Consider the following 14472-nt stretch of genomic DNA (forward strand, 5'->3'; position numbering starts at 1 on the left):
TAATGAAATGCCAACACAGAATAATAATTACAATTCTTTGATGACCCATAGTTTTTTTTTTTTATTTGTGGACATGTGCGACTTACATTAATGTTCATGTTTTTTTGTAACTATCCACACGGTGAAACAGATGCAGATAGCGCCTGTAACTATTAAGGCCACTCGAGATGCATTGGCAACTGTCCAATGAAACGGTCTATAAATTGTTACTTCGGGTTCTGAAACAAGAGTTTAAACAACGATATTTAAAATTACAATCATGTATATATTGTGTTGAAAAATTCTGCAGCACTGTAGAATAGGTAAATCAAGACAAACTATTCTAAAAAAAAAAAAACATTTGATATTTGGGACCAGAAGATGAAGTAGGCCCTGTCTAAATGAGCTTACAATCTAAAAGGATGGGAGATAAATACACTCGGGCCTATGGATTATACATGGACCATGGAACTTTAATTTGATTGGCTCTATTCACCATCCTTATGTGAAAGATAAAGGTGTCCGGGGAAAACCTACAACCTGCCTAGGGCCCAGTTGAATACTAAACTTTTTGAGTATGGGATTCATGAGGGAAATTAAATGACAAAATAATTTTATAAAACAGGGAGAGAACATAGAAACATATAATGTGACGGCAGATAAGAATCATTCGGCCCATCTAGTCTGCCCAATTTTTAAAAATACTTTTATAAGTCCCTGGCCGTATCTTATAGTTATTATAGCCTTATGCCTATCCCACGCATGCTTAAACTCCTTCACTGTGTTACCACTTCAGCTGGAAGACTATTCCATGCATCCACTACCTTCTCTGTAAAGTAAAGCTTCCTGAAATTATTTTTAAACCTTTGCCCCTCTAATTTAAGACTATGTCCTCTTATATAGTCTCCTCCTTTACTGTGTTGATTCCCTTTATGAATTTAAATGTTTCTATCATATCCGAAGGGCCGGATTAACATAGGGCTGATGGAGCTGCAGCTCCAGGCCCAAGCCATGGAAAAGTCCCATTGATTTAAAAAAACAAACAAAAAAAAAACACACTACTCTTAGGGTTGCCAGGTATTTCTCAGGTATTTCTTAAGGTTGCCAGGTATTTCTCAGAAGTATTTCTCAGGTATTTGAGGCTGCCTAGCCGGTGCCGGTATTACAGTAATGCTGGCAATACAAATGTCAGTCTCAGTATAAACAGAGATTACTCTGCAATATCAGCGCTGGCCAGTAGAGGTTGATGTGTGTGTGTGTGTGTGTGTGTGTGTGTGTGGAGAGAGGCAGGGATAAGAAGCATCTCCATCCCTGCCTGTCTCTACTCACTGATCTGCGGGGGAGCAGCTCTGCACAGAGAGTGAAGACAGCAGCTCTGAGCCTGCAGAGACAGCCAACAGCTCAGGTAAGTGAGGGATGGGGGTAAGGCTGCAGGGAGACATGAGGACACAGACACTAGGGAACACTGGGAGACACTAGGGGACACTGAGAGAAATGGGAACACTGAGACACTAGGGGGCACTGAGACACTAGGGGACACTGGGAGATGTGGGAATATTTATGGGATGATAATATTAAACAGTCGAGAATTGCCCACTATTTCAATTCTCTTAGATCTTAGAGATCGTTATCATGTAAGTGAAATGTATTCCATACAAATAAAATCACAATTTGTTATAAAAATATATATCATTTATTGTGACAAATAAAATAATAATAATATTAGGCAGCATGCATGATATTAATCAGTGAATATTTAGTATAACATAAGTATGCAATACAATGGCAATGTTTAAACACGTTCCAATGGCTAACAGCATCAACTGTCAAGACTTTAGATATTTATGAGGGTACTTCACAGACAGATAGCTAAACTTCCAGCGAAAAGCCATAAAACCTTGGCTAACAGTTATATCAACTGAGTAACCCTTTCAATGCTGGCTAGATCCTCCTAGGCATAATATAACAATTAAAATAACATTCAAACCAGCTCATTAATCATTTCCTGGAACCATCCAATAAGAATAATCTACCATATTCTATAAGCCGAATTTTAATTTGCCTAAAAAGATATCTTATCTTAATTAGAGCAAATCAATACACCTGGATAAAAACAGCGGTATTCTAACACGTGATAATATCACATTAATATATAATTATTCTTAATTCCACCTGCAGAATGGAATGTTTATAACTATATATTCTTTAGTTAACTAAGATTTCTAAATTTTGAAATCTGACCGTGATTTATCCAGTCATATATCATGCTATTAGATTTTTATTTTATTTTTTTCTATTTTTATCAGGACGTTGTAATTTTTTTTTTTTTTTTTAATTCTTTATTTTTGATGTGCAAGAGATAATAAGCATACTTGTAATGCCACAACGGCGGTTACAGGCATTTGAATACAAGCATAGTAAAACAGTGATGTGGCATTTAAAGAAAAAGCACAATTTTATAGAATTTATAATGCAAGCTGAGTAGAAGCTAAGTAAGTATGTCCAACGTGGTGGGTCACGTTAAGGACCGCAAGCTTGAGACATTAAACATATGTTGCTTCTTAATTATGTAAGGGTTTGCTTTACAAGGAGGTCAGGTTCGCTTAATTATACAAGAAGAAACAATGAGAACCGATTGAACAGAAACTTAGTATGAGTATTCAGTCTAGCTAGACTATTCCTTAGGCTCAGATAAAAGGACATGTCACATTTTGTGTCAGCTGTTCACTAAGTGCTGCTGCTGGATTGTGGAAGATTGACAGGGTGAAACATTAACTTTGTTTGTACGCCATGGGTGTTATACCCCTGGGTGCTAAGTAAAATAATATACATGACATTAATGTGTTATAACAATACAGAAAATGTATTAATGTGTTATACTGCTAGACAGAATGCAGGATGGAGTTAAACAATATAATATAATATATCCACTGGGGAGCTAGGCTAGTAAGATGATTGCTTATAGTGGAGTAGCACCTCTGTATTCCCCACACCCTGAGTGTGAAGCCTGACCCCATGGGACCTGTGAGATACAGTTTAGCCGATGCCTATCTGTGGCAGGTTATTGTCCTTGGATGGTATGAGTCCATTCTGGTGACAGGTACTGACCCGCTTGTGATCGCAGTAGCCATCATGAGGCTGCAGATTCCCATGCTGGGTGTGTGGCTGCCACTTGTGACGATCTTGTCTGGGGTGCAGCTCCCTTTTGGTTCGATGTCCAGGTGAGTGCTGTATGCTCTCTTCAGTCCCCCTCTCCGGCTTTAGGTAGGTCGGGCAATTCTGCGTGTGTGGCAAGCATGCGGTTGGCTGATCGCCACGTGGCCGGTCCCTATCTCTACGGCTCCGGGCTGTAAGGGGAGCCGGTGCCCTTTGTCCGTGGATCCCCCATCTCCCATCGGCGGGATCGTAAGCCCCCGGGGCTTCCGGGTAATGGCTTACCCCTCGGGTCAGTGGACTGTGGCATGGAGGAGTCTCCGGTTGGGCCCCCGGCCCGGAAGAGTGACATGTAGCGGTGGCTGCTGTACTCACAGTTGCCATTTCGGGAGGGGTGTGAGTGGATCTCCGCTTGGCGAGGCGGTCCCAGAAGGCCTGGCAGATCGCCTCGAACCTTGCATCGAAGGCCTCTATCCAGCTCTGTCCCATCAGGCTGGTTTGGTCGCTTTGGGGTTTCAAAGTGGCGGCCATCTTAGATGAGCCGCGTGGCTTACAGGATTCTGTTTTTCAGGCTTTATGGAGCCGGCTTAGCTGGCCCTGTGGGGACCGGGATAACCCCCACCGGTCCAAAGGGGGGGATAACGGAGCTCGGAGCGGTGTGTTGTGCGCCTCCCGGCAGGAGATCGGCCGCGTCTCACCACCGGTGGTCCGCCAGCTGCAGTAGGCCTCAGATGTGCTGTCCCGCGGTCCGTCCGACCCAGGCTCCCCACTGTTTGCTTGATTGTGGGATGTTGGTTTTAGAGTTGAAAAACCTGGTTTGCTTTTTGTTTTTGCCAGATTTATGCTGTTTTCATGTGTTTGTGGCTCATATAGTGAGGAGCTACAGGCAAACACGTCCAGCCATGTTGGAGATCAGGCCCCGCCCCCCGCTATTAGATTTTTTATTAATTTAGATCAATTAAATAAAACCAGCATAATCACCAGTTAAAGGACCACTCTAGTGCCAGGAAAACATACTCGTTTTCCTGGCACTAGAGTGCCCTGAGGGTGCCCCCACCCTCAGGGACCCCCTCCCGCCCGGCTCTGGAAAGGGGAAAGGGGTTAAATCTTACCTTTTTCCAGCGCTGGGCGGAGAGATCTCCTCCTGCTCTCCTCCTCCGATCCTCCTCTTCTCCTCCCCGTCGGCTGAATGCGCACGCGCGGCAAGAGCTGCGCGCGCATTCAGCCGGTCACATAGGAAAGCATTCATAATGCTTTCCTATGGACGCTTGCGTGCTCTCACTGTGATTTTCACAGTGAGAATCACGCAAGCGCCTCTAGCGGCTGTCAATGAGACAGCCACTAGAGGACATAGGGGGAAGGCTTAACCCATTCATAAACATAGCAGTTTCTCTGAAACTGCTATGTTTATGAAAAAATGGGTTAACCCTAGAAGGACCTGGCACCCAGACCACCTCATTAAGCTGAAGTGGTCTGGGTGCCTAGAGTGGTCCTTTAAGTAGATGTTCTCATCAGATGCTCTTAGGTAACTAAGTGTCAAGGAGTGTTTCTTGAGTTGTGTCCAAGAGAGTTTGAATGTTCGTCCCAGAGTGAATATCTGTCCTGGATTTCTTTGAATGTCCGAATCTGAAAACCCAAACGAACTCTCTCTTCCCTTTGTCCTAACTTTTAAAGGGCCAGACTCTCTGTACGTCATTAGTTGATAAGGCCAATAGGAAACTGAAGGTGTGGTCAACCTGCAGATTGCAATTTAGGTATTTGGTCCATAGAGGGTAGTATCGCCTCACTAAACCTTCCTATCCAGGAAACAGTTAACTTTTCCTGATGACGATTTTGACGTCATTTGGCTTATCTAAAATGACTACCATAACTTAAATTTGCTGTCAGTTCAAAGCGTTTGCCTCAGTCTTTGTGGCAACGACTTTGATCGTAATTTCTAGGATTGACATGTCTAAACTCAATTTCACCACTTACTTACAATGGGACCTTGTAAAATTTAGAAAGTAAAATTAATTACTAAGTCTTCTCTGCCAGTAGTGTCTGTGTTTAAAATTATTTCTATTCCATTAACATTTAAACAGAGCATTCCATCCCCCTGCTTCATTGCTTATCACTTGGCTTGCTTATATAATGCATTCCTTAGCTCAGACTAGTGGCTGAAAGCAAGAAAATGTATGTGTAAAGGATCCTGCTATCCGTGCAGCACTGATCCTTGTAGCGTCTCCCGAAATCCAAGCTGAAAAGAGTCATTATAGCTCCCAATTCCCCAAACATGAGTCGAGACTTCATGAAGGGGTAAAACAAATGTGTTTATTGATAGCCAAAATCAGCCCTTTTATGATGGTCTCCCAGCAAGGGAACTCCCACATGGGACCTTGTGGAAGACTAACAAAATATGCAGAACCAATCAGTATACAGTACAATTCTTATACACACCCACAGGAAGAGTGTAACCCCTCCTCTGTATCCTGGAGATAATTAGCTTAAGTGGTTGCAGAGAACCTAATTATCTCTGGGCAGAGAGAAACATGTGCTTTTTACCTTTTAAGAAAACTGTATTAAAATCAATAACTCATGTTTCGCTGAACGAAGTCCCCATGTTCCACACACCCCCAGATAGCTTGGATCTGAGCGCATATTATAGGCGAATAGCACTCAGATCCCACGAACACAGTTCTCAAAAACGTCGACTGAAGCTGCCCCATGCCTTACTCCCCTAATATATAGGCTGCCCCCACCATGCCATACTCCCCTAATATATAGGCTGCCCCCCATACCATACTCCCCTAATATATAGGCTGCCCCCCATCCCTTACTCCCATAATATATAGGCTGCCCCCCATCCCTCACTACCCTAATCTATAGGCTGCCCCCCCATGCCTTACTCACCTAATCTATAGGCTGCCCCCCCATGCCTTACTCCCCTAATCTCAAGGCACCCCTTCATGTAACAATGCCTTTAGCTTCACATCTGGGAGCTGTACACCAAATGTCTTTACAAAATATTAGAAGACCCCTGTGACGGAATGCTTGCCACCCCAACTGGGTGCCTCCGTCAAAAGATGCTACTAGTGCTTGCCAAGGACCATCAGCACCGCACTCGACACCACAACCACAGCCAACCACACGAACTGCCGCAGCTTGGTCTGGAGTTTCGCCGACCTCCACCCACTCAGGACCCAAGACCAGGGTTCAGCTTCCAGTGGGTAGACCTCTCTTAGATCCAGAGAGCAGGAACCAGGAACAAGAACAAGAGCGTACTCTGGGGAGTATTGTGATATAGCAATGCCCAGAGTGTAGGCAATTCTCCAATCCCCCAAACATGAGCCGAAACTTCATGAAGGTACAAGATTATCTGTTTAATCAGCACCAAAGGGCTTTCTTTTATGCAAGTTTTCAGGCCAGAGGCACACCCCCATGACCTGGTGGTAAACTGTGACAAAAGGGACACAAACCAATGGGAACACTAATTAACAAAATACCACTCCCACATACACAGTAAAATCCCTCCCCTCTATCCTGGAGATAATTGGCTTAAGGAGCTGCAGTAAACCCAATTATCTCTAGGTACAGAAAATATCTCCATTTTACACTAACAGTAAGATACATAAAAATACATAATTCCTATTACATTACACAGAACCCCCAGCTCGGATCTGAGCGCCCAATATAGGTGAACGGTGCTTAGATGCCACAAACAGAGTAAATTTGCCATGGGGTTAAAGTTTTGCAAGGGCTGATGAGAGATTGAGGAGGGACAAAGCAGCCAGTTTAAACTGATCTGGCAGTGTCCCTGGGACAACGCCCTGCTGGAGAACAATGGGATAGGTATTAAAGGGGAATGGGAAGAGGCACATTCACCCCTGGAATCAAAGGGGCAGAAGCAGTCTTTTAAAAGTCACAATATGCCCACATATAGTTTTTAAAGGGCCGTACACCCCAGGGCCATAGTCATGAGGCAATCAGGCTCCTCCAAAACCCAGTGACAAAAGGCAGTTTGTCACAACCCCAAATGTGACAAAGCTGCTCTAACTTAAAGCAACAAAGTGAACTGTTAGTGTTGGAGTTTTACCTTGATGTTGGCAGGTGAGCTTACACTTTACATTGGAATGTGTTACTTTACTGTGCGTTAAGGTTTGGGCTGGCATGCATGTGACTATTTGTTTATATGATTACCTTTATTGCAGTATTCTTCTAGGTTCACAGTTTTGGAGATGGTACTGACTGGGTTCTGTGCAGTACAAGTGTAGCTGGCATTTGTATCAGAAACATAAAGGAGTCCATCAGTCACATTTATTTTACTGCTGCTTTGGCTGTTCCAGGTAATGGTCACATCAGATACATCAATTTTACATAAGAATGTGTTTACACAGGTCCCATTTCTAGCAATGTAGTCAATCTCAATATCCTTATCTTCTAATTTTCCTGGAACAGATATATAAAATGTTTTTAACTATTAATTTACTGGACAGTAAACTTAAAGACCATATCTAAAACGAATGTATATGTATGGTTTAATTCTTAGATTTTTTTTTTCTTGGAGAATGAAATACGGCAGATCCATAGAAACTTTAAACAAAGTGTAAAGCCATTGCTGATGCAGTCACAGACTCTGAGCACCATAACTCACCAACCACAGTTCTTTGAAATCATTGATTTGCCCAACGGATGCCACCTTCAGTTACACTATTAACACCACAAGACATATATACCCGCTCTTAATATAAATAAAAACAGATGTTAAGAAGAATGTAGAATTGGTGTTGTGAGGATCTGAACCTCGTCACTGGTTCTTGGAGGAGCCTGCTGGCCAGCCTCTTACCCTGTGACTATGGCCCCTACAATAGACCTGGCTAAAATACTTTAAAAGGCTCTGTTCATGTGAAGTATGTACTTTTGTACTCCAAACAGAGAGACCGACCGTTAACACTAATTCTCTGGAACTGTTTTGGGCATGGGACCATGTGCACGGTCGATCAAAAATAAGACTTCCTGGAAATTCCTGAACCCCTGAACTGATCTGGGTGATTTTTGGATATGTTGGTTACCCAGATCAGGGCTATCAGGGGATGTAACATTCCCCTGAGTATAATCACTAGCTCTTATAAGAGCCTTTTCTGCTACGCTCTCTGGACTAGGAGAGGTCTACCCACTGGAAGCTGGATCCCAGACTTGGGTCCAGGATGGGTGGAGGATGGCGAGAACCCCAACCAAGCTGCGTCGGTTCGTGGGGTTTACAGTGGTTATGGTGTCTGGTCTAGTGGTTGGAGTCCTCGCAAGTACTAGGAAGCAGCGATTGACGGAGGTACCCGTTCGAGGTGCCAGGCGGTCCATCACAGAGGTTATTCTGAGAGGCCATAAGCTTTCCTGAAGAGGCACTTGATTGAGGTGGGTAGAGTCTAATGATGGTAGGCAGGCTATTCCAAAGGAAAGGAGCCGCCCGCGAGAAGTCCTACATGCATGAATTGGCTGTACGGGTGCGAGCAGCAGACAGGAAAAGGTCATGGGCAGAGCCGAGAGAGACGGAGAAGGGGCATACCGAGGGGTGTATCTATCACGAGGCAAACAAGGCATGTAAATATGTGTATAGTACTATTAGTTTTGTGTTGTAGTTGGTCTCTTTTGTCCCATGAGACTTTTTAATGATAAGCACTTTTATTAAAAGTTATATTTTATCTTATTAATATTTTTCTTTAGTATTCTGTTGCTATACCAGACATTGCATCCTCCCCTCCTTTCTTCTTTTTTTTGTTCTCTATTTTACTACAGGGGTTATCCCTCATCTAGGAGGCATTAATTATATCTTTCTCTCTTCCTTCTCTATTTTTCATAGTGTATTGAAATAAACAATCAATGTTTCGACCCTCCTGGGTCTTTATCAAGATCGATCTTGATAAAGACCCAGGAGGGTCGAAACGTTGATTGTTTATTTAAATACCCTTTAAAAAAATAATGTTTCAATGCTTTCTTATGGGGATTTCAGTGACGCTGGAGGTCCTCACATAGCGTGAGGACGTCCAGCGATGTTATAACTCACTTTTCGTGTTCTATGAACATGGAAGTGTCCTCTAGTGGCTGTCTAGTAGACAACCACTAGAGGAGGAGTTAACCCTGCAAGGTAATTATTGCAGTTTATAAAAACTGCAATAATTACCTTGCAGGGTTAAGGGTAGTGGGAGTTTGCACCCAGACCACTCCAATGGGCAGAAGTGGTCTGGGTACCTGGAGTGTCCCTTTAAAGTTGATTGCTAGTTTTATGGAACTTACACGATTGCATATGAGATTGAAAATCACGAATCGCTGGATTTTTTTATATTATTTTACTTTATCCTTAAAGTGGTGGACCCATCCGAAAAGAGTCCCCTCTGCCCAAATTACTGGCAGGTCAGCCTGGTGTGAAGACATGTCAGGCTGCCTATCTCTCATTTAAGCTAGACCACTGAGGGAAAACCCTGCAGGGAGATCTGATCTACTGCCCTCTGCAGTGTTCTAGTGCCTTATCAAAAGGGTAAGCACATCTAATGATACACTTGTTCTATCCATGTTGGGGACAGTTCCCTGTGTCCTCAAAAGCAGTACAACAGGGAACTAAATTGAGACAACGGGACACGACCTGAAATTTGGGACTGTCTCACCAAAATTGGGACAGTTGGGAGGTGTGGCAAGATTTGAAAAATAAAATTTAATGTGGAAATCCTAACCTCTTCATCCTGTTCCCTGTCAATCATTGTTATAAGTTATGTCCCTTGTACCTGGCAGGCAGTATAGAGAAAGCATACAAAGAAACCATATCTCTATGTCTCCTCTTCATTAGCAATGTTAGCCAGGCTTTGTCTTGTCTGAACTGGATTAATATGTCATTCGCTAAATCTTTAACAAAAATGTAAAAGAAAACAGAGCATCTCAAACAAAGGTTAACACAAATGATTTTCAATGGTTTTTTTTTTTTCTTCAGTGGTGTAAATGCCAGAGAAATGTCAGGTTCCCTTCAAGCTGCAGTGGTTTTGGTGGTTTGGGTGTCCATTTAGTCTGCACGAATATACAAAACCTGTGTCCTTCAGTGTCCTCTCAGTGAGGATGGTCAGTCCCAGAGCAAACAATAAAATCAATACATTCCTATAATCCAAGCGTTTATTCTCCTTATTGAGCTCTATAAACAACAAAGTGTCCACATTACACTAATACATTAATTGTCTCAGCAATTAGGACTACGGTGTGGACACGTTGTTGTTATAAAAGCCCTCAGGGGGCGAATAAAAGCTTGGATTGTATTGCTTGCTTTAAATCATTGTTGGACTGTCCTGTTTGAACAGGGGCCCACATTATGTAGATGGCATTCGCTCAGCAACAGATTCTTCAGTTATAACATTGCTCCAGTCTCCAACTTTCATACAATGTGAGACAAAATCAATCCTACAAAATCAGTTCATGAGTTATTCCAGTGTCTTTGTGTTGGGGAAGTCAGTGGTGCTGACGGTAACTGGTTTATTGAGAGCATTTTCCTGGGTTTCAGATATACGAGGTTCCTGTTATAATTCAGCCCCTGGAATAGCCCTGACCCAACCAAGTGATAAGAACTGCTGTTACAAGCATTCAACTGACTACTACAGCTAGGAATAAGGGAGATATATCACATGCAGTAATTTCTGTGATATCAGCGTATTAATGAGTTACAGTAACTTACTGAATACTCGGAGATCGTACCGTTGATCACACTGTTTGTTTCCTGGGTCTGTGAGTATATTCGCTCTGTATTCTCCCTGGTCTTCACTGGTTAGTTTAGTAAAGTGTAAAGACCCATCAGCCGTTCCATACAGTCTGCCTTTATGCCGGTTATATCGAATGTCTATATGTCCACCTGGTTTTGTTGTAGCAAAATGATTTCCACCACTAACAAACACCCAACTGATGTCTTTAATTCCAGTCAGATTCACGGGTAGAATGACATCTCCTCCCACTGCGCCAATAACTGTCCTTTTATCTCCACATAGCACTGTGCACAAAACACCTAATAAAATAAAACAGTTTGTATTTAAATTGTTATACATCATTGCAATATATTGGTTTTACTAGATTTTGTCAGTCACAACAATAACCAATAACTAAAGAAAAAGGCAAATATCTCTATAATAACCATGGATAAGATACATTTATTAACTTTTTGTGTAATTTCTGAATGTGAACCACTTATAACTGATGGCGTATTCACTAAACTGTGTATTGTGATGGCGTGAAAACCATATTTGCAGGATGCAAGTCAAAGTAGCCGTGCTGGGAATATATAACGGAGTTTGGGATTTTTACTAATTCTTCGTACATTTAGTAAAGTCAGTTTTCAGTTTACGACCATTCATTCGATTCTTTATGAATAGCTGAAATGATTACCTGATTGGACCCATATGCATTATATAACTAAATCCGGATTATTTTGCATATTACGTGAAGATTTAGTTCTATCAAACGTCATATCAAACCTTTCTAGTCTCCCAGCTGAAATTCTTGTATTATATTGCCTTACAGCATGCCCTTATTGTATTGCAATGTAACAGATTATTGTATATAGATTGCAATATGTCCGGGCAGGTGAGCTCACACTTTAATGGCCATTGCAGTGATACTGAAAACAATGTATTTAAATATACATAGGGATTTGGGATAGTGGTAACTTCTTTTTTTTTTTGTGTGTAAATTACTGAGGATCCTAACATTACTAACAAAAATTCAATAAACATCAAAGTATAAGTTAAACACAACATAATTTATAACATAATGTATAATTGTCCCTTGTAGCACCCAGGATTAATCTACCATCGGTCTAACTCAATCTTCCTCCCCCTGTCTCTCACTCTCTTTCTGTTTCACTATAAATGTATAAATATTATCTGATGCTCAGTATGGATTATTTTCTAAAACGAATGCTAACCCATAATACACTTAACACTTAGCTCATTAAAAACCCACCTGTTTGTAGAGAAAACAACAGCAAACCCCAGTAATATAAGCACATCATATTGTAAGCAATTCATATCTTCTCACTGCTGTGAATCGTTTACTTCCCTACTCTCTGTGCTGTCCTGTATGACGGAAGAGGGAGCCGCAGTTTATCCTTAACCCCTTAACGCCTGCATGACAGTCACGCATTAAAATCCCAGCTGGTACCAAGGAGCCCCAGTATCTTTGGATACCTGAGAGTCCCCTCTGTCAGCTGAGGCCACAATTAGCACCCCCAGTCCCAGACTGACAGACCTGCTATGTGTAGGGCTAAAAGGGAGTACTGCACATGGTTCTTTAAATTCAAGTTTATACTGCAGGTGAGCGATCATCGTCAGCTACGGTGATTTTGATGTCACTATTGACATCGGCAGAGGAATAGGGGCAGGATTAGGAGTTGGATTAAATGTAGGGTTAGTGGTTAGATCAGGGGAAAATATATACATGGGGGTATCATTGTAATTGAGAACAGTAGCAGAATACAAATATGATGTTTGCAGGAGTGGGACAGGCGTCTGAAAAAACACACAAAAACATTTTGGCCAAGCTCTGTGATAAAATGGTTAAATTAAAAGTGTCAAAATGCTATTAGTTAAGTAGCGTGGGTAGCAGATTCGGATTCTGTCACTACTATAAAAGTTGTTATCTCAGCATGCCAAATTTTGCAATCTTTTAGCTTTAATCACATAGTTCACTTCTTGCAGTATTTGTTTTATAACTTAGAATATAAATTATTTAAATCATAGACATATTGGCCAATTTAACAATCAGGACATTAGTTTTCTTTAGTTTCACTTGTTGTGTAGAAATTATCTCGTGTAACACCGAGGAGTATTTTTCATTTAGATATTTTTACTTTATCATGTTTTATCCATGTTTATATTATGTCATAGAAGAGAAAGAATCAATATATCACTATAGTGTAACATCCAGGGACTAAATCAACTTATATAATGCTTATAGCCAGCAGCATACATATGGTACGATACAGTAAAATAAGTAAATGCTTATAGAGGTATCTCAATATCTCAGCCAACTGGGGGTTTCCTCAGGCTGACCAGGAGAAGGTTGGCAAATGGAATAGAGGATAATTTCCCCCTGGGCTATTAGCATTGGAGGGCTGGCAAGGGGATGTGGTCTGTGGCTTCTCATCATTCTACTGAGTACAATATCAGACGGTGCATTGAGATGCCTGTTTGCACGCTACTGTGGAGTTGCAGGCTGGAATTGTGCTTGGTCTTTGCTCTAGCACTGTGTAAGTGTGCACATTGGCTGGTGACCTGCAATGCATATTACCCAGTGCACTATAGTATTAGGGCTAGACAAGGCTGCCAGACTGAAGTATTTACTAATGATAGATTCATTTAAAAAAATGTCTGTCATTGGCAATAATGGAGTCACAGGAAACCGAATGTGCGCCTCTAAGGCATGGGCAGATCTGTGTGAATGCTCAGTCGTGTTGTACAGGTCAGAACTATGAAGGTTGGAGACATTACACCTTACAACTACAGAAGCCTTCATTTGGAATGTATATTGTATGTTCTGCGGAGTATGACCATCCGCTCTCAGATCTGAGCTTCAAGGACAAAAAAAAAAAAGGCCATTAATTTGTACTTGCCCCATAGGCCAAACCTTGTCCGCCCTCCCTGAAGTTATTACTGAACACAGGTAATTATTTCTACATAATAGAAACGTGATGAAACTGTTAACTAAAATCTCCCTTCCTCTGCACACAGTCAAGAGGAAACCGTGGTTTATGGCCGAACATACACTTGTAGCCACCAATGGGGAGACAATACAGACTCTGAATAAGGACACTCTTTATGATATTTCTTGGCTACATAATCCTAACATCTATTACTATGCAAAGAATATTTTTGCACAAAGCCACTCTTTCATTTGACCAATAATTGTAGAAACGTGCTTACAAGTAATTTAAAGGGACACTATAGCGTTAGGAATACAAAGCTGGAATACAGTGCTCCTATTCTTAGCTAGGTACAGGCCCCTCAACTTTTTAAAATAAAACAAGGGATTTTTAAAATTCTCTGCACTGCTCACCACTCTGCCTCCCATAACGTCATCACGGAGGCATGGTCTCCTCTGCGATGGTCCAAATAAATACTCCTCATAGAAACATTGGGGACCTGATGTACATGTGTGGCGAGTGTTGTGCACGCATCCAAGCTTCCCCATAGGAAGGAATTGCAATCTATTCTTTACTATGAGCTTTTGTATCATGTGACCAAGTTTTACTCAGTCACTGAAGCAGAAGGGTATCTACTGTCAGGAAGAAAGTCACTAGAGGTGTATTTAATCCTATAACATAAACATCTAAAAAACTGAAAT

General features: G+C 41.7%; 1 protein-coding gene across 1 annotated transcript; it reads right to left on the reverse strand.

Moving 5' to 3' along the window:
• Window positions 1-87: 87 nt before the first annotated feature.
• Window positions 88-12167, reverse strand: LOC134582657 (SLAM family member 5-like). Its single transcript, XM_063439311.1, has 4 exons — window positions 12094-12167; window positions 10817-11140; window positions 7309-7557; window positions 88-218 (listed from the first exon to the last, which is right to left on the reverse strand). The coding sequence occupies exons 1-4, from the start codon at window positions 12140-12142 to the stop codon at window positions 88-90; spliced, it is 753 nt and encodes a 250-aa protein (XP_063295381.1). The 5' UTR covers window positions 12143-12167.
• Window positions 12168-14472: the final 2305 nt, after the last annotated feature.

This window comes from Pelobates fuscus, chromosome 13 (assembly GCF_036172605.1).
Source record: "Pelobates fuscus isolate aPelFus1 chromosome 13, aPelFus1.pri, whole genome shotgun sequence".
NCBI classification, from domain to species: Eukaryota; Metazoa; Chordata; class Amphibia; order Anura; family Pelobatidae; genus Pelobates; species Pelobates fuscus.

Excerpts from the sequence above, each read along its gene's own strand:
- LOC134582657 (XM_063439311.1), bottom strand. The coding sequence starts at position 12,142 with ATGATGTGCTTATATTACTGGGGTTTGCTGTTGTTTTCTCTACAAACA. Across the intron at positions 11,141-12,093 it reads GTTGTTTTCTCTACAAACAG|GTGTTTTGTGCACAGTGCTA; the intron begins GTGGGTTTTTAA and ends TTATTTTATTAG. Across the intron at positions 7,558-10,816 it reads GTACGATCTCCGAGTATTCA|GAAAATTAGAAGATAAGGAT; the intron begins GTAAGTTACTGT and ends TATCTGTTCCAG.